The sequence below is a fragment of the Clarias gariepinus genome, chromosome 17 (assembly GCF_024256425.1).
Source record: "Clarias gariepinus isolate MV-2021 ecotype Netherlands chromosome 17, CGAR_prim_01v2, whole genome shotgun sequence".
Classification (NCBI taxonomy): Eukaryota; Metazoa; Chordata; class Actinopteri; order Siluriformes; family Clariidae; genus Clarias; species Clarias gariepinus.
The window spans coordinates 12,621,862-12,647,264 of record NC_071116.1 but is presented as its reverse complement, the minus strand read 5'-3'; the positions used below and the strand labels follow the sequence as shown (position 1 = coordinate 12,647,264).

The window sequence follows — 25,403 nt, the reverse complement described above, 5'->3', positions numbered from 1 at the left end:
TAGGTTTCTGTTACTCCCTCAGTTTAGTTAAGTTTGGTTAAAATATGCTTCTCTGGCATGACCGTATTAAGAAATAGTAGCCTATCGCCAAAGTATGAAGGAAGATTTTGACAGTAAAGCAACAAAAATAGCAGTAACAGTAGATTTAACAATATAGTGATAAGGACGACAGACAGAAAGTAGAAAAGAAACAAAAAAAAAAAATCCTGTAAGAACAGATAAGAAGAAAGGACAAATTCAGAGGGTAGTCCTGCTCATACTGCAGCAGATAAACTGTGCCATCCCTGTCTAACGGATGGAGCAACCTCTTTCTCTCTCTCTCTTTCTATCTCTCTCTCCATCTCTTTTTATTATCTAAATTTTTATTCCACTTGTTTTTGATGCAGTTTCTCCTCCTAGTGTGGTTGACACATTGACAAAGAGGCAAAATTAGAAATACAGTACATAATAATGTACATAATAATACAGTACATAATAATGTCAGGCACATAAATATACATGAATAATAATCATGTAAACCACCAAATTAGAAAGTGCAATAAATACGGGAAACAAAAAAAAAAACATAGTGAAGAATGTTTTAGGGAAAGACAAGTATCTGGTATTTTCATTTCATTCCAAAATGAATTATGTTATCATCAAGAATATCAGATTTAATCAATACCTGCCATGTCTCTGATTATATGAAATAAATAGACTGTTAGAGATAAGCGTTATGAAAATATAGGAACAAAAAGTAAAATCATAACTATGAGACGACTGATGCTTGTGTTATGATGCAGCCATAATTTCTTCCTTCCCTAATTCAGGTGGTCTGGACTTTCTTCGGGAGTGGCAGGCATCTCCTGTGGCAGATTCGGGTCTCAGCTCCTCCTCCACATCCTCTAGTGTAAGCCTCGGGGGCAGCATGGGGAACCTTCCTCAAATCACAGCTGAACTTGAGGATCTGGAGGAGTCTCCAAATGAGTCTGAGGAGAAGACCAACAAACTCATTGAGTTCCTCACAACCAGGTATTTCACAAGATACACTATAGGGCCAAGGTTTACATTTACATTACATTTACGGCATTTGGCAGACGCCCTCATCCACACCAACCTACATTCTCATTAAACAGGATTAAGGGCCTTGCTCAAGGGCTTAACTGGGCAGGGGCAACTTAGTGGAGGTGGGATTTAAACCTGGGACCTTCCAATTACACACATGTGTGCTTGGTTTATTGTGGAGTGAAATGCCCTATATCTTGGGATCACATCTATTTCCAATTTTATTTTTTATTTTTTTGCAAAAAAATCTATTTCCAACAACATCTGCTGTTAAAATAAAGTATGTCAGGTTATTACAAGTCTAAAAAGCTAATCTCATGTAAAGGACAGATTTATCACACTTTAATTCATCTACAGGTCCACTGTAAGCAGGGTCATGTGAGGAATCATAAACCAGTCTCTCAATTAATTGTCTGATTTTGGTGGTGGTTTTATGGTGACACAGTGCATGGAGTGCTGTCCTGTCATTACTCAGGGCTTTCGGACCTCTGTGGTGCCATGAGGACATCACACCGAAGAACCCTAACTCCAAGAGTGCAGAGCAGCTCACCAACTTCCTGCGTCATGTGATGTCCGTGTTCAAAGAGTCCAAATCAGGTAGTTGTTAATTTGCTTCAACTCAAATAAAACTCTGCAGTCAGTCAGTCACTTTTATTCCGTACAAACAGTTTGCTTGTGTGTAACACACTTATGGTCCTTGATGCAGATTATAGATGTATTAGACTAATGTTTAAAAAAAATTTGGCTCAGTTTCTTTATCACTGCTGCTGTGTAGATGGGATAAATATTCAAAGCGAGTGAAAGAGTGGCTAATGAGAGAGGGCTAATCTTAACCTGATACAGAAACACAAAGCTGGTAAAACAGCATCACTTTTTAGAAGCTGTCTCATATCACTTACATAAACATATTGAACAATAAATAAAGCATATAAAAAACATGTTTTTTATTTATAATTTTAACTTTGATGAAAAATCTCTAATCTTTGAATCACACTTTTTCACCTTCTTAAGACTTCCACCTGGAACAGCAGTTGAGTGACGTGGCTCTGCAGACGGCTCTATGCAGCTCATCACGCCACTACGCTGGTCGCTCCTTTCAAATGTTCAGAGCCCTCAGACAGCCACTATCCGCCCACGCTGTCTCAGACCTGCTGTCACGACTGGTCGAAGTGGTGGGAGAGCATGGTGATGAGGTACAGGTGTGTACATATGTTACTGTGTGTGTGTTTGGGTGTCTTTTATTTGTGAATATTCATTCTCGGTTCATTGATTGCGCCGTCAGGGTTATGTGATGGAGGTGCTGCTCACTCTGGAGTCTGTGGTGGATAATTTGGCTGAATGCCTCAAAAACAGTGACCTGATGGCAGCATTGACTAGGTGAGGATTAAGCAGTAACACAGTGAACAAATTTATCATTACTGAAAGAGCTGCATGATGGTGCAGTTACTAAAAATGTCTTAATTAAAATGTAGAACTTGGTATGAAAGTGTTAAATGCATTTTGTTTTTGCTTGCTTGGGTTAACATTGTTGTTTACCTTAAAAATCAAAGAAATAGATCCTTAAAATCTATCTACTCTTAGACATCATATTATTTCACATATTCATCCATATTCTCTTATCACAGATGCTCATCCCCAGACTTCCTTGTGAGTGGAAAGCTCGGCTGCAACCGCAAGAGCACAGGCCAGCTCAACGTGACACAGGACACAGCAGAGCGCAACAGACATCAACGGAGTTATTCAGTGCCCAAAAAGTTTGGGGAAAGTGGTGAACATTCATCTTCTGACCCTCCGCGCAGTGCCACCCTGGACCGCATTCAGGCCTGCACCCAACAAGGCTTAGATCGCTCGGCTCGAACTGCCTCGTCCACATCTGCTCGCGTAGATGGTCTTGTCAACCCAGCGGAGCTAAGCCATGCCAGTCACCCTGCCAACCTATTAGCCACAGTCTTCTGGGTGGCCGTGTCTCTCATGGAATCAGACTTCGAGTTTGAGTACCAAATGGCGCTCCGGTTGATGCACAAGCTATTGGCACGGGTACCCCTCGAACAACCCGAGAACCGTGAGCGCCTTGACAAGCTTCAGGCTCAGCTCAGGTGGAGTGGTTTCTCTGGCCTGCAGCAGCTCTTACTTAAAGGCTTTACCTCACCAGCCACCAATGACCTTACACTGCAGCTCTTCTGTCAGCTTACACCAGTCTCTCGAGTACCTGTTGTGGATATATCCCAGGCTATAGGTGAACAACTTGTACTATTTATTTAAATGATATTCTGGTATACTCAATAAAATAACTTCTTATGTGTCATATTTATGCTAGTTGGTAGCATCACAAAACATTATTTGTAAGAGCACACGCATAAAACTTAATGTGCACAGAAAGAAAAGGCGAAAATCGAAACTACTGTACTAATGAACTAATGTTTTGCTAAAAAAAGGTTTAAATGATTATTCTGTCCCAGACAGAACATATGGAGTAATAAAACTATCATTGCTAGCAGTGAGGATAATTATTAGTCTCCCTTCTACAGTGGGACAAACTGGTGCTTGTTTTTGTGCTTGATGCCTTTTCACTGGGCTCAACTTTATGGAGATTAATGACGTATTACAGACAGAGAACCTGTCTTCTACGATTGTTACAGCCAGAATGCTAAGCCATGATTGGTTTTAATGCACACACACACAGACACACACACACACACACACACACACACACGCACACACACACACACACACCAGAAGCTTCTAAATAAGGTTCATTACAGGTTGTGTCTTAAACTTTATGACTATAACAATGACTGAAATAAAAAAGGTGCTTGTTAAGAACACTGATGCAGCCATTGTTATTTTGCAACATATTTGTTAATACTGCTGTTACTTTGTGATGTCAACACTGAGGTACAGTAGGTTGCAGAATGACTTTTGTCTTCTAACTATCTATGATTTTCCTCTTTTTGTATATCTCTGCCATAGGGTTCCCTCTGAATGTCCTTTGTCTGCTGCCTAATCTCGTGCAGCACTTTGACTCCCCAACGCAGTTTTGCAAAGAGAGTGCAGAGAGGATAGCACAGGTTCCTTCATTCAAACTTGTCTATTTTAAAGCCAAAAAAACCATATAGTTTTCAGAAAAAAAAAATGTTTTATACATGTGCCATTCCTTTTGCTGTAGGTATGTCTGGAGGAGAAGGAGAAGAATGCAAAGCTGTCTCACTTGGCTCATGTGATGACTCTGTATAAAACCCGGTCTTACACCAGAGACTCGTTCTCCTGGGTCAGTGTGGTTTGTCGCTACCTGCATGAGGCCTTCTCTGATATCACCCTCGGCATGGTCACATACATGGCTGAGGTCAGTGTCTCACATTTAATACCATTTCTTAATTTTTAATGGACTCGGTTTGATCAAAGCCTGTTTAATGGTTCCAAAAATGTAAGGATATACACATTCATTAGCTACACTTACTTTGACAACATTTCTTCAAAGCAATTCAAATCATTCTGATTGGAGATTGCAATGTATTTGTTTACATGGACACCGATCCATCAATATGTGTTTACAGGCACAAAGCTTTTAATCAGAATATAATTATTTTGACATGTGTGAAGTGCCTCTACTCACTATTTAATCAGCCAGATACAGTATATAACAGAAGAAAGAGTTTCCCATCTTCAACAAAAAAAAAAAACCTCTTCCTGTTATATGATTGATCACAATAATTCTATTTCATCTGTGATTGGTTGGATGTCTTTACTTTTTGATAATTGTAAGCAAGTCAGTTCCCTTTTTCTGTGTCTCTGGCTGAGAAAGAGGCATTGACTGGGTGACTTGTGTTGTAAGCCTGAACAGGAACGAAAGCAACATTTTCTTTAGAGAAACTCCCATCACCTAATGTCACTGTATGAGGCAGACATGCATGGAAAAAATATATTTATACTGACAAGGGAAAAAATATCAGATCAAGTGTTTAAATGGCAAATGTTTGCATTTTGAATAGATTATTAAAGGTTTAACCACCTTTTTCATTCAGATTAAAAATTTATCAAAATTGGGTCAGATCAAGTCAGACTTTTTTTTCTGATTTTTCAGGAGCAGTTTCATGCTGCTAAGCTCAAATTCTACCACATCCCAAATAATAAATATTCGCATAAATAAGTGGGCGTACAAATCGGAACAAAAATTACTTTTACATTTAGCAGACGCTCTTATCCAAAGCGACTGACTTGTTTTTTTTTATCTTATTACACATCCGAGCAGTTGAGGGTTAAGGGACTTGCTCAAGGGCCCAAGAGTGGCAACTTGAAGGTTGTGGGGTTTGAACCTGGGATCTTCCGAACCGTAGTCCAATGCCTTAACCACTGAGCTACCCCTGGCCAAAATTGCTGTAGATAAAATAAGATGATTATGAATAAGTCATACTGTCAATTGATGGTGATCTTCTCTCTCTCTCTCTCTCTCTCTCTCTCTCTCTCTCTCTCTCTCTCTCTCTCTCTCTCTCTCTCTCTCTCTCGTAGTTATTGGATAAAGGTTTACCCAGCATGCAACAGCCGCTGCTGCAGATCATCTACAGCCTGCTAAGTCACATGGACTTGGCAGCTATCCAGGTCAAAGCCTTTAATGTGGAGGTGCTCAAAACCATCGAGAAGTTTGTGCATGTAGGTTGTATCCTGAGTTTATCAAACAATACATACGATATATACTGAAGCTATGTACTTTTGTAGCTATGTAGTTATTTTCATGTACCTAAAAATATTACATTTTATCATCATGGAACAGAAACAAACTGGGATTATGTTTCTTATTAAATAGCCCATAATATCTAAATATTCAAAAATCTATATAATGCAATCCACACTCCATTGATCCTTATGGATGCTGAAATGCCAAAAGGCAGGATGGATACCTAAGTAGTAAGTAAATGTGAAAAAGGGATCTCTGGTCTGATGAGACCAAAACTATATTTTTTTACATAACTGCTTTTCATTGATGACAGAAATTCTATATCAGAATTATTCAAAACCAAGACAAATATGTTAGTATGTAAAATTAGTCATTTTGCTCTGTGTTCACTAGTGGTCTAAATTCAATCTGACACAGATTGAATTTTTTGCCAAGAAGAATGAGCAGTATCGAAATGTTCAAAGCTATAGAAATAAAGACAAATAGCAGAAATCTAGTAGCTTTAATTATGGCCAAAATGTGCAGGTGAATACCTATCTAGCCAACAAATGTCTGTTCTTATATTTAATTTAGGCTTTTGTGTCTTTCGTGTCAAAAGAAATATTTTTGCACTTTCATATGTTAGACATATTGTGTCATTGAAAAGCAAACATTCCAGTTATGACCATTTTAATTACAGTTTATAATACTATAAAAGTTCAGGGCACATATGGTATATGATTAATGTGCGTGTGTTTCAGACTGCTCACTGGAAGGAGGCCCTGAATGTGCTGAAGCTAGTGGTGTCTCGCTCAGCAAGTTTGTCCTTACCATCCTATGCTCACGGAGATTTGGCCAACCTGGAGGTGAGCCGCATGATGTGGGATGGCTCATCCAAAGCCCTGCCTGGCAAAACACTGGAATTTCACTTTGATATCTCTGAGGTAAGTGTAGGACAGTTTTACCTGTATTCAAAGTTCTTTACTGGTGTGCATATAATTGATTATAAATCAGCAATCAATATTCCCACAAAATATGATATAAGAACAGCAGTTTCTGAGTGATGGTATAATGATGATGAATAAAACTGAAAACAAAAATGTCTCTATATCATTCTTGAGTTTTGGCTCTCCCGCAAGGCTGCATTTTAAATAAGTGAAGAATTTGATTCATTTTATTTAAAGGTGAACAATAGGTGTAATAGTCTATTATTTAGACACAGATAAAAAAAGGGCTCCATACCTTCTAATTGAACACTATAACAGTGTTTGAAATAACAGTTTCAGACGAATTATTTAAACAAATTGAATTTAAACAAGTTAATGTTCATTAGGAACATTGAACAATTTAGTGACAAATGTGTCCAGATGTTAGATCTGTGTTTGGAAAGAAGAACCTCACATACAGTAGATTATTTTTGACTTGGAAAACAAAGATCTAAAGACATGGGGAGAGCAGAACAACTTGCACAGAGTTATTCATAGTGTTTTTTTGATCTGCACCACTGAGCCATCGATATACTGTAGATTTTAGTAATTTTTTTCGCAAAAAAATCCCTACAGTTTAGGGCCTTAAGAGCATGTAATGTACAGTGCTTTTTGCACATTTGTGCTTTGTACTGAACGCAGGAAGCACTCTATTTCCCAAAGCACAATCTGGGGCACTTACATAGTCTAATGAAAGCAGTAATATCCGGTCCAGATGGACGGTGCTGTTTTTTTCACATGGAGGTAAAATGCTTATCTACACAAAGGCTTAAGACTGCTGATACTGAGTATCTCTGTTCAGTTTGAGGACATTGTGTTCACATTTAGACTGAGCATGACTTCCTTAGGATATCTAATATTCAGTCAGTTTATGGAATTGTATAATGCATTTTGCTCAGAACAAAAATAAAAACAGCCCGTTGGAAAACCCTCATAAAGCAAGCTTGTTCATTTTTCAACGCTCTGCTTTACTAACATTCATTGTTACCAAAAACCACACCAGCAGTCCAGTTATATGTCTGTGTTTGTCTGTGCATGTTTATGTCTATGTAGACACCGGTGATTGGACGTAGATATGATGAACTGCAGGGTAGAGGAGGTAGAGATGGGAAAGCACGTGCCATTGCAGTGACCCGTAGCACCTCGTCCACTTCATCTGGCTCAAGCTCCAACCCTGTCTTGGTGCCTGTTAGCTGGAAGAAGCCACAGTCTTCACAGGTGAGACACAGATATTAGTGTCATACAGGTTTCCTGACTTCTGAGCACCTTTCGTTTTTTTGCTGATTAAGATCACGTATACTTTTTAAAAAAATTATAAAAATATATTAAAAATTTTAATGTTCAGTACCAATTTAAAAATTATAATCAGGCATTTGATCAGATTAGAAAAATTAAAGCCACAGCATAAGCAAATTGTGTTGGTATTACACTCAATAGCTTAAAGACACAAAAAGACATGTTAATAATTATTGATTTTAAAATAATTTTTCAAGCGCTGTTTTGGGATTGGATTACAATACAGTAAGTATTACGAACAAGTTCGTTCCATTTCGTTTGTAAGTCCGACAAAGTGAGTCTTACACCCCTATCTCAACTACGCGAAGTGAACGTAGTTTTCATGTGGTGGCCGTAAGTAGGGTTTATCGTAATTCACTGTAAGTTTTTGCAGTTTTGCCGTAGTGGTTACTTTTCCAATCTTTCTGTTTCTGCACTTGAATGGACACCATTCTGTCTTGTTAAGGATTTTCCGAAATTAAAATTACAGTATTTACCATCAGGACAGCTTTACAGGACAGCCATTTTCTATCATTATGCTCCCGGACTGATTCACTGTGAAACCTGTGAGGCTGACTAATTTCTTCCGCAAACCCCACATGCACACACAAACAATAAACAAAACTTTCAACATTTTATACGTTCACTTACACACTGAAAATATTGTATATAATAATATTCATATTTATTTTATATTATATATTTATATAATAAAATATTGGTATCTGGTGCACTGCAATGTCTATTTTTGGTACAATACATGTGACCTATTTCTGAGATTTGTTTGCACCTATGTTCGTAGATCCGCGGTCCATTTGTAATTGTGAAAATTCATAACTTGAATGTTCATAAGTCAGAGACTTACTGTATACATATTTACTATATTGCTTTGGAAGCTGTTTTTAAATTAGTACATTAGGTCTACTTCTAAAGCAGACTTATAACTGTGTCCTTTGTGTTCTCAGAAGCGAACACGGGAGAAGCTGGTGAACGTGCTGTCTCTGTGTGGCCAGGAGGTCGGCCTTAGCAAGAACCCATCTGTAAGTAATTGCTTTAGCCACTTTCATAAACTGCTGTAAATCAAAGCTGTGTCTATTATGGCGGCACCTGATTTAGGCAATAATGAGGGTCATTTCTGAAACTAACACTTGAAATAATCCCATGAAAAAGAAAATGATTTAACTGAGTCCAGTGTTTTCCCTCCCAGGTGATCTTCTCCTCCTGTGGAGATCTGGAACTGATGGAACGCCAGCCCAGCCAGGTATCCTCAGAAGATGGCACACGAGAAGACACTTTAGATGACACTGCCTCTGAGCAGCAGTTTCGAGTCTTTAGGGACTTTGACTTCCTTGACGTGGAGCTGGAAGATGGAGAGGTAAATACGTATGTACATACTGTATATCACAGAAGTCTAATGGTTGGTAATTTCAGTTTTTCATAAACAGATTTTGACAAGAGTTTGATAATATTCAGCATAAAGTTATAGAACACTGTAATTACCTGTGCTTATATCTTATTATACTTTCTAACAAAACTTGCCATTTCTGCAGTACCTATGTTACTCTCTCTTTCCCTTGTGGTGTATTAACAAACTCTAACATGGTTTGCTTTATCATTGGGGTTTTTTGATGTGTGGATAACATTGTCTCTCTTTTTCTCCTGTGCTGTCCAGGAATTGCAGGTAAGCATGTGTGTGCCAGTGATTGTCCTAGAGAATGACAGCGGCCTGTCTGCTGTAGGTGCATAGAAACACTCTGTGCATGTGTGTGTTATAGTCAGGGTTGTAGTCGATCTTATCAATAGACTATTAAAATTTATTCAATTGGAATTCTTGTCACAAATGTCAGTGCATGTTTAATGTGTCTTGTGGCCAAGTTAAAAGTTGTCCTAGACATTACAGTGTGGTTTTATATGGAGGTCTCAAATTTTAACAAATTCCTCAGCAGTCCCATTTAAAATAAAAATACAACCTGCATGTGTTTAATTCTTTAGCATGTGGGATAAAACACTGTCGGGTGAGTGTTTAAACAGCCAGTTACAGTCAGTCTTTCAAAACACTTAGGTATATCTATGGACATGTGTGTTGCAGGGTGAGAGCTTGGACAACTTTAACTGGGGAGTACGGCGGCGCTCTCTGGACAGCACAGACCTGACAGAGCTACTGGAGGAAAGCCAGCACTCAGACAGCACACCCAGCCTCGGGCCACTTGATCCACAGCACGACTCAGACGACTCATCCGAGGAAGAGTCCAACTCCACCAGCCAGAGCATCTCACACCACTCACAACTCGTATGGCACACAGTTCCCGCAATGTTGTTTAAATCAAGTTTATTTTTGCTAGTCTACATTTAACAGTTTCTTATTATAGATTTCTCTCCCTTTCAGACAATGAACCTGTCTCCTTCAGAGGACACCAATCATACTGACTCTTTGTCCACCTCCTATGACACATCTGCTGACCCAAACTCTCTGAATGCAACCACACCAGGCATTGGAATGTCTTTTCCAGATGACACAATCATTCCACCTGTGAGATACATTTTCCTTTTTTTTCTGCTATCAAATTAATAAAATGATGATTTTGATTATAATTACATTTCTCAAAATGCATATAGTGTCATTAGCGATGTTCCTTGCTAATTTTTTTTCCGACAAAACAGTCTTTCCGTTAATGTGTGCGCGCGTGCGTGTGTGTGTGTGAAAGATTTTTTTATTTTTACTTTATATTTTGTATAAATTATTTTTATGTATTTATTTTTTGGTCTGTAGAACGAGTAATTTAAGTTTCCAATATTTCTTATGGGAAAATTTTATGAGTGTTTTAAAATACAAGCCAGAACAAATTATGCTCGTAATCCAAAGTTCCACTGTATTACTAAACTAAACTTATACATAACAAGGGTTATGGACAAATCTTTTTGACAAAAAAAAGTGGAAATGAGCAATATGAGATCTATTGCTAATGAGTAAACATAAAATAAGGGCTAAAGTAAAATAATTAGGCAGAATTTATTGAGTCCACATTGTGCATTCTTCCATAGCCACTACCTGAAGATGAAGGCGGCAGTAATGTGCACGAGGACGACTTGTCATTTTGCGTGAGCGAGCTGCCTCCGGGGTTTGATTGTGGCTCCAGCTTTACTTTGGATATTCCACCTGAACCTGATCGATCAGAGCTGGAACTAGACCCAAGCTTCATGCATGGGTATGCTGATATGATCCTGCATTCTACAAAACTTGCCTTTGTTAAAATAAGTAATTAATAATGATATTTGTATTGTAGCTGCTGAATATTTCAATTGTCAGCTGTTCAATCTGTCATACAAAAGGAAAATCCAACAGAGCAGGTTCAGCGGTTCTTGGTAATGATTCTATGGATCTCTGGAGCTGTAATGAAGAAATTACCACATTGCTTTCTAAAGTTAAAACCTCAACCGATATTTTAAAGGTGGTGGGAGAGCGATGTCTGACAGCTCAGTTCAAAATGTTCTACAGGTCCTCAGTGAATTGTGTAATTTTCATTCTTATCAAACCACTAAGCTCAGAATGGGGACATTGTTATCCTGGGGCATAGCACTAAGTCAGGATAGAAATGGTTTAACACAGGTTACAAGCAATCAGAAAAACTTGTGACTAAGTTATTATTTTCAGTCTGAAACAGTGCTCCTCTGTTGTTCTTTAGATACCAAACTAATGCATAATGTAAAGAATTTTGACATCTACTGTATTCCAAAGATCTACAGTAAGTAGATCAGTCACCAAAGTCATTGTACCTATAGAACTACAGCTAGTGGAGAAGCCTTTCTGGCTGAAGCTCTATGTGCTTAACGAGAAATTAATTAAAAGTGATTACTCCAACCAGGGAACCTATATTATTTGAGTAATAAACATGACTAAGAAGAATGTTGCAGCCATCTTTCTCAGTTTGGTGATGCATTTTTATATTGTTATACTTTTTATCCTCAGGTCTAGCTATAGTTATAGTTATGGAGAGGAAAGGGATGATTTGGATGAGCTGGGTTTTCCTCCACCCCCGTCACCCTTCTTTTCCGCCATCTTAGCTGCATTCCAGCCTGCAGTGTGCGATGATGCTGAGGAGGCATGGCGCACACATATCAATCAGCTGCTGAGTGACACAGACGGCTCATGTGCTGTGTATACCTTCAGCATTTTCTACTCCCTGTTCCAGGTACTATGACTCACACAGCTGCTATATCATGTGCTCATATCACAAAATAGAGATCTGAAATAAAGTACTGTATGCTTTAAAAACAAAATTGGAGCAGCAGTTGTGTCAGACAAAGTGTGTTAGTATTTCCCATTCCAGGGGCTGTCATACTATATGGTCAGTCAAAATGGGGTTAGAAGTTATCACCCCTACATGTATATATGTTTATGATCTGGTGTCCCATCAAGGTGTCTTCCTCCCTTCCATCCAGTGTTCCTTGGACAGGCTCTTAATCCACTGCAACTTTAATTAGAAAAATGGGTTTACCGAGGATGAATAAATACATTTTAAAAATAAATAAAGGTGCAAATACGTTTAATAATCTCTGGCGCCCTCTAGTGGGCTCCAGAAGTCAGACAGTTTTGCACTGAATTGCATGGTGGGTGATCAGTTATCTTTACATGAAAATTTCTGTCTTTAGAACATCCAGGACAAGTTTTGTACCTTAACCTGTGAGGCAGCTGGCTACCTTGGAAATGGTTTAAAGGGCATTGGGGCAAAGTTCATGAGGTCATCTCAGATGCTGAGTACATGTTCAGATTGCCCCACACTTTTTGTCGATGCTGATACGGTAAGTATCAGAAGACAGGATTGGATACATTGTCTGACTTTCTAATATTGTGTCTATCATTGTGTAATAAACATGACATATTATTCTCAGAAAATAAAGTACAGCATTTTTTATTTTTATTTTTTTTTTCCTCGTATTGGTTGACCCTTTTTGGTTTGTAGTTAATATCCTGTGGACTTTTGGAGACTCTGAAGTTTAGTGTACTGGAGCTGCAGGAATATCTGGACACTTACAATAGCAGAGAAGATGCAGCCATCACAGTAAGTTGAAACCACGCACTAGGTCAAACCACACTTTTCTAGAAAAGTGTAATTAGCTTAACAATTGTAGGGCTCTTATTTTTTTAACTTTACTTTGACCCGTTAATGTCTGTCTCCTTTAGTGGCTTCACAATTGTAAGTCCACGTTTCCCAGGTGTCCTGATGATGGAGTGATAACATGCCAACCTGGAGACACAGAAGAGAAGGTTTGCAAGATATCCCTTATGAGCTTTTTTCACTCGGGTCTTAGACCAGTCAAGAATATTTTCACACATAACACACATAAACACACATAATCAGCAAACAGTTTTGTTCCATACATCAAAGTACCACAGCATTTATATACTGCCTGGCCAAAAAAGGCATAATTTTAGAAGGGTCAGATTACTGGGCTACCTTAAGCAAAGAAAACAACTAAGGAGCTTTGAAATAACTAAAACTTTTATCAAAAATCTGGAATGCTGAACCATCAACTTTGTTAAAGAAATGTTGTTGAAAAAATCATCAGTGGAGATTACTTAAAAACTTGGTGAAGTTGCATGGTCATAAATCAACAGTAAAAACCATAGCGGTGTTGAATAGGAAAGAAGGATTTCCATATGCATACAATTTGAAGTAAACTCAAAGCTTTGAGGCTAAACACCTGTGTAAACCACATGTCTTTATGCAAAAAGATTAGTCTTGATGAAAAAAGCTCATGTGGTCTGAATAATTTCGATCGATTTTTTTCAAGTGCATCAGGGTAAGAAGGGATTGCATGGAGCGATTCTCCCATAATGCATTGTGCCCACTGTACAAGCCTCTGGAGGCACTGTTATGATCTGGGGTTGCTTTAGTTGATCAGGTCTAGGCTTAGCAACATTATATGGCAATAAAATTAACTCAGCTGACAACCTGAATGTACCAGGTTCTAATGGGTTTTTCTTACCTCATGGCGCAGGTATATTCCAGGACTCAACTGTGAAAGTGTGGTTACGGGAGCGTGAAAAATCTTTTTTACAAATGAACTGGCAACCACTTTATGTGTCGTAATCAAAGTTAAAGGTGAAAGATCAATGGCCAAACTTTTTTTTAGGCAGGCAGTGTGTATTTCCACATACGAACATGAGACTAATGCCATCCATCATAACTGATCAGAACTACCAGAACTAGATGCAATGAAAATTACATGTATGCTGTATATGTTTCTATCCCCCACTATCCCTGCGCTTAATTTTAATTGTTATTAAAAACGGAGAAATGAAGAGGATGAGAAAATTCATAAAACTAGCCTAATGTGCTGCCTTTTTGAATTTCTGTAAAATCTATAAAAATGGTTAAGCCACTTATTTAGTATTGACTATGCAAATGAATCATCTATGATCCACATACAACTGAATTTCTACTTACTTAGCCCACACGCAAATTACTGTATCAAAGTATTCAGTTTTATTTGTTTAAACCAAGCACCTTTACAAAAATTCAGATGTAGATCTAGAATTGAAGCTGACACATAGTGATAAGAACATTTTCCCTGTGATGGCATGAAAAAAAACATGAGAAGCCTGAAAAGGAAATGTTTTATTCTGAGTGTCAGTGGATTGTGGAATTAAAACTAACAGTACAGTGAAACTTCGGATTGCGAGTCATGCGTATTACCAGTGTTCCGCAAGATGAGCAAAGATTTTTAATAAATTTTTACTTGAAAAACGAACAAGTCTTGGTTTACGCGTACCAAGTATTATATATCATGCATGTGCTTCTTGTTTTAACAAGATGCCGAGCATCATGTGATCACAACAAAGCCAATGATTTTTCTCTCTCTTGTGCTGCGGAATTGTGGGTAATCGTCTCCCCAGCTGGGTCTTAGTGCGCGTCTCTTACTGGTATAATCAACATCCGTGCACATGTTTACTGTTTACTATAACACTGTGACCATGTGTGTGTGTGTAAAACAAATAAAATATTTTATTTTGTGTTTGTAAGCGCGTGTGTACAGCGCGTGTACAGCGCGTGTACTGTTTCTTATAACATGTGTGCGTCTGTAAAGTACTAAGTCTCATTAGAGAGGTTAAAGATCCATTTTCTCCCTCTTTGTCGTGTGTGACATTTGTGTGTGCGTAATTTGACACACTCTTACCTTTACACCCCCACATACTTTACAGCAGTGATTATGTTAGTGAATCACTCACGCGAGTGTTATTAGTGATGTTCCTTGCTAATTTTCCGACAAAACAGTCTTTCCTTAGTGTGTGTGTGTGTGTGTGTATGTGTGTGTGTATGTGTGTGTGTGTGAAATTCAAATAAGAGAGAAAAAAAGTTTACTGTGTAAGATGAGAAGGCTGATTCCTCCTCTTACTTCACACACACATACACAAATACACCCACACAGCGCCTGCGTGCATAAACGGAAACAATTTCCTGTCGGGATTTATTTTTACTTTTTTTTTAAGGTAAAGTGCAGGTTAATTTGTTTTATTTTTACTTTATATTTAGTAATTTTTTGGGCTGTGGAACAAATAATTTGTGTTTCCTTTATTTCTTATGGGGAAATTTGCTTTGATTAGCGTTTTGGAATATGATGCTCATAATACAAGGTTCCACTCTACTAACATAAGTAGCAGCATATCTATAAGTACAATATTAATGATATTCAATATGATAGTTATAGTCAGTTGTGGGTTTTTTTTTGTTGTGCTTTTTAATCTTCAAGTCTTTGTGAGCTGATTATGGAACGAGCAGATAACACAAGAATGCCACAAATTCAGCTACGAACAGAGTGTTAACATCTTGTTACAGTAAATAATGCTATACCCTTGTTTCTACTTTGAGGGCATCTGTGCCTCTTCTCTCCTTTACCACCTGCGTCCTTTTATCTTTCTAATCACAAGATAAGTTTATACTGCTGGGTTAAATCTTGTTGTTTGCATGCTCTTTTATTAACACCTTGTATTTCTCCTCTCTCAATTTCAACTTGTCTTCTGACATGCTTTACATGCAGCAAATGGAAACACTGGCTGTAAGTCCACAACAAGATCAAGTTCACTCATATGCAGTGTTAACATTCCCAGTCTGTTAAAGACTGTGTACACCAAATACACCGCAGTTTATTTGATATTGACATTGATTTTTATTCAGAATATGTGAACAAATATTGTGCATGTCTGATTCTGTATTACATTTGGTATTTCTGTATCTTATTTTCTCTTTAGCAAATGGAATTGTGTCAGCGTATGTACAAACTACACTTTCAGCTCCTGCTCCTATTTCAGTGCTACTGCAAACTGATTAGTAAAGTCAGTGCTATCAGTGCTGTGCCAGAGGTACTGTGACCATTTCTAAACTACTGTATATGTTTCTAGCATACATCAAATGTGCATGTTGAATTTAATGCTGAACAGTACATCTGTTCAGACATAGTGCAGATAACTGTTAAGGATATGTGATTATCAAGCGACAGTTTACAAGTAGCACTTTGACTTATACCCAATTTGATATCTTATTCTGCCAAACAGCTGTTGAACATGTCCCGTGAGCTCGGCGAGCTGAAAGTCAGCCTGCGATTGGCAGCAGGAGTAGTAAATAATCAGGAGAGCCAACAACAACCCAGAATTCAGCCCAGTTTTACCAGCTCTGAGGCAGCAGTGCAAGCTTTGCTCGAGTGCCTAAAGAACAGGCAGTATACCACAGCCATCTGTCACATCCGCCAGTGCAGGTTGAGCACACACTCACACACACAGACATAAAAGAAAACATAAGATTAATATAATAGAGGTTTTTGTAAAATTATCAATTTTTGGGGGGTTACCATCTAAATGTCTCCATTTTCCAATATCTCCACATCTATCAGACATTTCTGTATTTGTCAGGGGCTTGTCTTGGAACCGTGAGCTTCAGCTTTCTCATTAGAGAACCTGAATATATGAATTTCAACAGTGTATAGTGCTATTTACATAAAAATGCCATTCATATACACACACTTATTTTAAATGAAAACATCCATAAACCGTTTAGACACATCTTCAAGCACCTACATATTAAAACAATGCATGGTTACAAATAGCTGTTTATTAACAAAACCAAAAATGTAATTTTGTGTAAGTGCATTATTAATATACTCTCAGTACTAGCGTCCTGAACTCAGGAAATATAATACATTTATATATTGTCTTTTTCCTTTCTTTCTACAGACAGCTCTGGCCAAGTGACATCTTTGGCAGTAGTTCAGAGGATGAAGTCCAAACTCTGCTGAACATCCACTTCCGCCACCAGTCTCTTGGCCAGACGGGAATGTTTGCCCTGGTGGGCTCTGAGCAGGACATGGGGCTGGTCAGCTCCGAGCTGATGGAGCTCAACAGTGAGATCCGGGATATGATCCGGCGCGCTCAGGATTCCCGGCTAATCTCATCATGCCTCCCGGACTCCAGCGCTTCAGCAGTGAGTCTCTGACAGGAAGTGTGCAGCACCCCAAAGCAGCGCTGGATCCCCCCTTAGACACTCGCCCCCTCTCCCTCACTCATTCATTACTGCCCCCACCCGATCCAGGCCGTACTTACTGCGCTGTGTGGGAGTGCTGCAGCCCTCTCACGGCTCTGTCCTACAAACTTGGCCACTACTTAGGAAAAATCCGAGAATTGCCACTGATTGCACTGAATAGGAAGAAGGGGGTCCTGAGAGTGAGCTTGTCTTCAGGCTCTCAAATGTGTAGCAATTCTGGAGAAACAGAACTGCTACTGTGCGACGCTTCAGATTAAGTCACGCTGTCACATTTTTATATGTTTATGTAATTGCACTATGTTGAGCTTTCAACATCAAACATCACAAAGGAAGACTAGATTGTGTTTGCTACTGATGACAATGCTGCGTTTTTTTTATAAGGAAACAGCAAAGCTGATTGGAACTTGTACTAAATGTGACTGCGCTGTATATTGTTCATTGGGAAATGTGCAATGAAGGATAAACTGAACTGGATGCCTTCTATTGATACTGTTTTAGAATGGTCTGTGAATTACACACACTAGAGAGCCCTTTCTTTTTGTAACTGTGTTTATGAGCCTGTTCATCACTATTTAACACTGAAATTAATATTTATATGCACGCACACACAGGCATGCTGACATTTAGCTGCCATACAAACAAAACAAAAACCAGTAAGCTGGTAAATATCAACGTATTCGAGTGTTGGTTAAAGTTAGTGGCACTATTAGGCCCTTTATTTTTTAAATGTGTCGCTTTCTACTGTATACAGACTTGCCTCTTGGTCAGTTGTATTGTCAAGATATATTAACATGCATTTTTACCATAAGAAATTGTTCTATAACGTGTCGTTAAAAACTGCCGAGCATGCATTGTTGTTCTTATGATTTATTTAAACCAGTTAAATTAACTTAAAACAAAACACACAAATATTTGTACAAAGTCCAAAAGGGAGCTCTTCTCATGCGGGTCCGTTGTTTTGTGTTCAAAAATGTGCATGCCAGCAGAGATTGTACATTGTTTTCCTTAGGGAGAAAAAGTCTTAGATTAGGGATTTTACACTGTGTATATAGTTACTTTTACAGCTTTTGTGATGTAATTATGTTTCGTGCCGTCCAGTGTCATGTAAAAAAAATAAACAAATTAGCTAATAAACAATTTGTCACCTGCATCATATGAATCATAACACTACTTTTTAGTCACAAGTCATTACCAATACTTAATTTCAGCAATTGTGTAGGTCTCCTGATGAGCGTAAGTGCAAATTCAATAAATGTAATTACATATATTTAAACTTGACAGTCATTTTTTACAAATTGTTTGAATTTAAAATGCAACATAGCCGGTATAGACCATATAAGCTCCACCCGTGTTATCAGCAGGCTCTTCCATTACATTAAATCTACGCTGACGCTCTGGCAGACGCTCTTATCCAGAGCAACTTCCTTTTATTTTATTTTTTACCTCATTATATACTCAGCAAAAAAAGAAACGTCCATTTTCCAGGACTGTGTATTTTAACAATATAAAATGTTGTAAAAATTCAAATAACTTTACAGATCTTCATTGTAAGGGGTTTAAACAATGTTTTCCATGCATGTTCAAATAACCATAATCAATTAATTAACATGCACCTGTGGAATGGTTGTTAAGACCTTAACAGCTTACAGAAAGTAAGCATTTAAGGTCACAGTTCTAAAAACACAGGACACTAAAGAGACTTGTCTACCGACTGTGAAAAACACTCAAAGAAAGATGCCCAGGGTCCCTGCTCATCTGCGTGTACGTGCATTAGGCATGATGCAGGGAGGCATGAGGACTGCTGATGTGGCTAGGGCAATAAACTGCCATGTCCGCACTGTGAGACGCCTAAGACAGCGCTACAGGGAGACAGGAAGGACAGCTGATCATCCTCGCAGTGGAAGACCACGTGTAACAACACCTGCACAGGATCGGTACATCCGAATATCACACCTGCGTGACAGGTACAGGATGGCCACAACAACTGCCCGAGTCACACCAGGAACACACAATCCCTCCATCAGTGCTCAGACTGGTGTTGACTCTTTTAGTGTTCATACAAATATTTACACAATAAGTTTACTGAAAGTAAAAACAGTTGAAAGTCAGAGGACGTTTCTTTTTTGCTGAGTATACATCTGAGGGCCTTGCTCAAGGGCCCAACAGTGGCAACTTGGTGGTTGTGGGGTGTATGAAAGCACATACAGTATATAGAGTACCTGATTTTGGGTGGCTGGTTGTGGAAACACCCTGATTACTGATGTGGTCTGGAAAGTGTCCCATGTTAACTGCATATTACTGCAATCTCCCTCTAGGCAACAATAGAAAGCTGTGTTTCCTCAACGAGACATGAAGCCACCCAACCACACAGTTTGTTTATGCAGGATAACTCAATGCTACTGTATCTGTCCAAGCTCCAAAATGAGGATCATTAAGTGAACCCCTGATGAGAGAGGACCTGATCCATCCCACCAAATGAGTGCTCAGCCTCAGATGTCTTGTACGTTATCATACTCAAGTCAAACCAAGTTTGTCCTTCCCTAATGTTCAGTTATCACAAGACTCAGGATTTGGCAGCCTCACGCATGTGCTAATTTAGCTCTAGATAGACCATGCAGAGAGGTGGGGGGGACAAAACCCAACACAAGACATTCTGGTTTCTCCCCAATTACTTAGAACAGTTTATGTTTATATTATTAAAAAGTCCCTCTATACCATGTTTTTTTTGGTCTTGACATAGTATTAAAACATTAAGACGAGACATGATAATGCTGCAGTACCTTTTTATTGAGTTTAATACATATACACAATACAAAAAAAAAAAAAAAAGTTAATTCATCAACATTATAAAAAGATCATAGAGACAATCAGACTATATATTTGAAGCTGTAGGTGGTGTCACAGGACAGCCTTTTGCCCTTGCAGCGGCCACACAGGTTCTGGCGATGAGGACGCCGAATGTCAATGTGCCTCTGCTTCCGCTCACAGCAGCATCGTGTCCGTGCACATACCTGAGTAAATAAAATAAAATTAGCCCAACAGAAAAGCTGCTGGGGTTGCTTGTAGAATCACTGAAATTGTAAAATTATAATAAAAGGCTACATTTTAAGCAGAGTCAATTAAGAAGTTTTGCAAATCAAAGAAAGCTTAAAACAAGCATGACCCAACCTGACACTGAATTGACTCCACTCTATATGGGTTCAGTCCAGTCTGGCATTTCCTGCAGTGCTGCTTGAAGTAAACCTGATGGAATGTAGAGCACAAAATTTTTACATGTATTTATAGGCCAGAGACAGACTTAATGCCAATATGCAAACACTTGATGCTTGGCAAAACTGGATTCATATCCTGTTGCAAATGCATTAGGACTAAAGTGCATGCTGGACGGCAGGTCTTGGAGATTCTTTTTCATGGCATCATGTACAGAACTTCTCCCTATGCACTGGGGTATGCAGCAAATACTGCAAGCACACCCCCATCCCCCAAGTTTAAAATAAATAAATTCAGCACCCAGGAGAACACGGCTATATTAAAAGAATTTCCTTCGTTTCGAGATGCCTTTGCATGCACATCATGGTGCGTGTATATCCAAGACTATGCATGCAGTTGAGTGTTGATACATGGATTGGAGCAGATTTCGGGTCTAGACCAAGTAACATGAACTACCTTGCAAGTTCCAGAGATGCACCAGACGTACGCGCTCTCCCAGCGGATGTTGCACTTACTGCAGTGGTAATACCCATACTTCTGCTCCAGAAACTAGTCGGCACAAAAAAACAAAAAAAAACCTTAAATAGCATTTCAATTTTAGAAAGCAGTTTAAAAAAAAACAAACAAAAAAAACCCTCAACCTACCTGGAAGTTAAACTTTGTGGGCGCGCGACTCTGGAAGGCAGGGCACTGGCGCTCCTTTGCGCGCGCATTTCCGCCCTCGGTGTCGCGCGCCTCCGTTTCCTCTGCGCGGTCTTCCTCCTCAGAGCCGCCCTGCGTCGCATCCCTGTCCAGGTCATCAGCGCGGGCTGGCATGGAGAAAAACCTGCGGTCAAACACGGGCGAGTAAATGGCAACGGGCCGGGAGAAGCGCACATTGTTCACGGGAGTGCTGGGGAGGCTCGGTCTCTGCGGACTGCTCGTCTTCGGGGAGTCCCACTTGTCTTCGCGATAAAACAGCGTCTTGGGTCCGAGAGAGCACTGCACCGTGGCGTTCACCTTCGGATTCACCTGAACCCCGAACTCTTTGGTGTTGGCTTTGCGCAGGCGTGGAGTCAGATTCGGGTTCACCTGAGACAAGATAGCTTTTAGCTGAGCGCGCTTGTAGATTTCAAAATACTCAGGGAGCTCGGGCATGACCCCAAAACCGCCCTTTTTGTTCCAGTTCTGGGGCTTGAATTTAGCGTTCCCATGGTAAAACGGAAAATAACCCGGATAGCCGCTGAAGTTATAGGCAGAAAATGTCAAGGCTTCCATCGCGGTGGACGTACAGTACATGCAGGGCTGACAGAGATCCTTATTTATTGCTTCCCCCTCAAGCGCTCACGTGCGGGCGGAAGTGGACTGGGACTGTGATGAGCTGATGAGGAGATTGGCAGCAGGTGTGAGGCGTGTAATGAGCCAGGCCTAATAACACGGGCTCCATTCCAAATGTCCCCTTAATGAATTTATAGTGCACTTGATGGGGTAAATGAGCCATTATTTTATACCCCGGTGTCACGATGTACGTAGCTCTGTTTTGTTCACGATTTTTGTGAGGAACAGATGAGACACCAGGCCAGTACAGTCTCACACAACTCACACACTTCTGTTTAAAATTAAAAACCTAAAGCAAGCACAGATTAGTGGATTCTTGTGTGTAAGTCTTTTTAAAAGAAGACGCCATATGAGCACGTGATGATAAGAATATCTATTCAAACTGAATATCCTCTATATGTATGAATAAGCCAAATGTAATGAAACTTTGCCAGTCTTTCGGTATTTGCCTGAATTTAATCCTGCACCATAAATGAATTGCAGCTAATTAAGTTATGAGAAGTTATGTGCCAGATTATAAACCACAAGTTTTGACAGCGTTCTGCGCATGCGTCAAATTGTGGCCGGATGACACTTGGGCACTACTTGTATATCTGCCTGAAGTTTAACCTGCACCATAAGTGAAATTAAAATCTTGAGTGAAATCAATGTTTGAACAGTTATGTGGCGGATCTACTTTAAAATAAACTACTAATAAGCTACTTGCTAAATGTAAACAAATATCTGCATCAATAGATGGTAATTAGAAAATAGAAACTGAAGATTTTTACTGAGATTAATTAATATTTTCACTGCTGTAATAACAGCACTAAAGTAGTATAAGTTTATTTCTTAGGGCGTCAAACTAAGATAATAGTATCACTGATTACATTGAATTGATACACTGATCGTAAAAAAATATATAATCATTTGACATTACTTTTCATAATCTAATGAATACTTTAAAATGTTTCATAATACAGTATATGCCTTAAAAATATAACCTGTCTGGGTGGCATTGAACCTTGACCTGATCTGTAGGGTAAAGGCCAACAAATCACAGTCATCAGCAATCAGGATGTGAAGCAGAACACTGTGCATCTTGGATTCATTTTCATCCGCTCAAAAATATATAGATACTGTCCCTTACAATGATTGAATCCTGTGTAAAGCATAATTAAAAATATGCTAAAAAGTGAATGACCTATCCACCACTTCAATTCATACTCTTTGGCACAGAAAAACTAAGTTATTGGAGCCAGCGCGTTATCATGGAAGGTCTGAATGAAACTGTTTACAATCTGTTTTCTGGAAAACTTTCCAGAGCCTTTCCAGAGGTCTTGGTCAGATCTACAAACACATCTTAAACAGGTAGATGTTGCTCATGACATTTTTCTTGATAGTGCCATGTAGTGACTTTTTGGTTCACAATGGCTTTCTCGGATCAAGTCATTTGCTTCAACATGAACATATAGCCGTCCAAGTGGTAGCCAAGCTAAGATCTTCCCAGTGTTTGACAGCACAGAGATTCCTCTGTGGTTGTGCCTCTGGTACTTTCTCTTAATGTCAGATTTTGATCCAAAAATGCATGAATCTGACAGCAATCTCTTGTCCATCATACTTATAACTGATAAATTATATCAAGTGGACATTTGCTTTATTGCTGGAGAAGACCTCCCTGTTCTGTTGTTGTCATTGTTGAAGAGTATGGAGTGATCAGCTTGGCATGCTGGCTCTGACTGAGGGTTAGCTGCAAGGACATTAGACAAGGCTTGATGCTGTGGGGACTTGATCAAAGTCTGTTGATCAGAGCTGATACTGATCTTGAACCCAACTTTGTCATGGCTTTCCATAGGGTTATGTAAAACAGTAGTGTGTAGCCAGACCTCTTCCAAACCGGAAGAGGCTGGTTTTACTCAATGTCTGTTATACCATTTCAATTCTTTTGTACTTATGGCAGTCCTGCGCTCACAACAGTCACTGCAACCAAGTAGTGTGTAGCCAATATCAGTATGTAAGGCATTGTTACCTTCTTATGACTGGAAGATGAGTAGTACATGGTATACCAGCAGGCTTAAAATGGAACAATCAGTCTTTAGTGATGCTTTTTTCTATCCCCTACATATGAAGAGAGAGGCATTGTTCATGGATAGGGCTGCTCTGTCACCCAGATAAGACATTAACATGACTGTTGTTCTGATTCATCATATAAGCGGTCATCATACCTGGGTAAACTGTGTGTAGGTTTATAACTTAGGGCTTCCATGAATATCCTCCGTCTGTCGCCACTCCCCCACTGCCACAGGTGTTCAGATCACACCAACATATGGTAATTAACTTATAGTCACCATATTTTTGATCGAGTTTGTATCCCGCTCCCTCTTCTCAAACTCATCAAAAAAATGTGATGTGAAGACTGATGATTGAAGCAGGTGGAACAAACAGACAAAGTTCTCTATTGATAACAACCGGAGCCACACTTCTGAGCAAAAGTGACCACAACTGCTTGCAGAGGCTGTGCTCCCATGCTGTGTCCCCTATTGGTGATCGTCTGCTGTGCCCCAAGACGGTTGTTGCCACCAGTGTTAGCTGTGATGCCAGACTGTCTATCTAATATATGCCCAAAATGGTGTTTCAGCAGTCTGGCATTAGACCCAGAGACCACTCCCCTTGCACTTTGCTAGGCCTGAATCCTACCTCATCCTAGACAGGTAATGGAATAGTAATAAAACATGATTGTTCGTGGTGCTTTCCTTAACAAAGTTAAACAGAGAAAGCAGCAATGAAGATACAGTATGTTGTCTGTTTTATAACCCCCAGCTTAATGAGCCAGTAGTAGCCTAGGTGAAATAAGAGGATCGGCTGTGCAGGTGACGTGTCAGTGTAGGAATAGGCTTTATGGATGGCATCCCATCAACCAGTACATCTTAATTAAAAGACAAACTACATTCATGGGACGTGTAAGTTACCAAGTTAACTTACAAGAATCTGACAGCTGTCGACCAGTTCTCACTCCCAGCATTTCAATTGTTTAAGGCTTCGACATCACTGCACACACAGTAAAACACTTTGGCTTCAATATATGGATGTAATTTGCAAGTGAATTTTGTGCTTCAAAGGTGAATGAATGGACAATATATTTTCATGATTTTTGATTATTTTAACAATTGTGAACTTCTTTAGTGCTACATTTGTAGGGGTCATAATATTTTATTATTGATAGCTAAATAAAATTATCTGACTTTCCTATACTGTCAAACATGCATTTATTTTAAAGCTTTATTAGTTGTAAAAATTGCAATACTGATAAAGATAACCAAGTAAGCGTATCAGGATTGACCAAAAAAATTGTTTTCAGTCAATTTTATATTTTTGGCATGTGTATAACAGTTATTTAAATAAAAA

At 39.1% G+C, this 25,403-nt stretch overlaps 2 protein-coding genes across 17 annotated transcripts in view; one reads left to right on the top strand and one right to left on the bottom strand.

Moving 5' to 3' along the window:
- The window catches only part of fryb (furry homolog b (Drosophila)), a 71,948-nt gene extending 53,224 nt beyond the window's left edge, over positions 1-18,724 (top strand). For 5 of the 16 annotated variants that reach the window (XM_053515864.1, XM_053515852.1, XM_053515850.1 and 2 more), the window contains 23 exons: positions 810-1,011; positions 1,490-1,644; positions 2,056-2,243; positions 2,327-2,421; positions 2,670-3,280; positions 4,015-4,112; positions 4,211-4,387; positions 5,551-5,691; positions 6,457-6,639; positions 7,735-7,899; positions 8,922-8,996; positions 9,164-9,331; positions 10,046-10,246; positions 10,343-10,486; positions 10,999-11,162; positions 11,924-12,146; positions 12,607-12,756; positions 12,918-13,016; positions 13,139-13,222; positions 15,997-16,014; positions 16,208-16,318; positions 16,511-16,710; positions 17,186-18,724. In XM_053515864.1, the coding sequence (XP_053371839.1) occupies positions 810-1,011; positions 1,490-1,644; positions 2,056-2,243; positions 2,327-2,421; positions 2,670-3,280; positions 4,015-4,112; positions 4,211-4,387; positions 5,551-5,691; positions 6,457-6,639; positions 7,735-7,899; positions 8,922-8,996; positions 9,164-9,331; positions 10,046-10,246; positions 10,343-10,486; positions 10,999-11,162; positions 11,924-12,146; positions 12,607-12,756; positions 12,918-13,016; positions 13,139-13,222; positions 15,997-16,014; positions 16,208-16,318; positions 16,511-16,710; positions 17,186-17,444 (3,911 nt within the window). In that variant the 3' untranslated portion in view covers positions 17,445-18,724. Of the gene's footprint in view, positions 1-809; positions 1,012-1,489; positions 1,645-2,055; positions 2,244-2,326; positions 2,422-2,669; positions 3,281-4,014; positions 4,113-4,210; positions 4,388-5,550; positions 5,692-6,456; positions 6,640-7,734; positions 7,900-8,921; positions 8,997-9,163; positions 9,332-9,628; positions 10,247-10,342; positions 10,487-10,998; positions 11,163-11,923; positions 12,147-12,606; positions 12,757-12,917; positions 13,017-13,138; positions 13,223-15,996; positions 16,015-16,207; positions 16,319-16,510; positions 16,711-17,185 lie in introns of those variants that run through there. The other 11 variants (XM_053515860.1, XM_053515857.1, XM_053515858.1 and 8 more) reach the window with 8 other exon arrangements.
- Positions 18,725-20,258: 1,534 nt separating this feature from the next.
- Positions 20,259-21,986, bottom strand: zar1l (zygote arrest 1-like). Its single transcript, XM_053476150.1, has 4 exons — positions 21,348-21,986; positions 21,159-21,251; positions 20,661-20,735; positions 20,259-20,503 (listed from the first exon to the last, which is right to left on the bottom strand). Exons 1-4 carry the CDS (start codon positions 21,978-21,980, stop codon positions 20,360-20,362), a joined length of 945 nt encoding a protein of 314 aa, XP_053332125.1. The 5' UTR covers positions 21,981-21,986; the 3' UTR covers positions 20,259-20,359.
- Positions 21,987-25,403: the final 3,417 nt, after the last annotated feature.

What these genes read in the sequence shown, in the direction of transcription:
- zar1l (XM_053476150.1), bottom strand. Translation starts at nt 21,980, where the DNA reads ATGTACTGTACGTCCACCGCGATGGAAGCCTTGACATTTTCTGCCTAT. An exon ending in CCACAAAGTTTAACTTCCAG is followed by an intron (nt 21,252 to 21,347) that starts GTAGGTTGAGGG and finishes TGTGCCGACTAG; the next exon opens with TTTCTGGAGCAGAAGTATGG. An exon ending in TGGAGTCAATTCAGTGTCAG is followed by an intron (nt 20,504 to 20,660) that starts GTTGGGTCATGC and finishes TTATTTACTCAG; the next exon opens with GTATGTGCACGGACACGATG.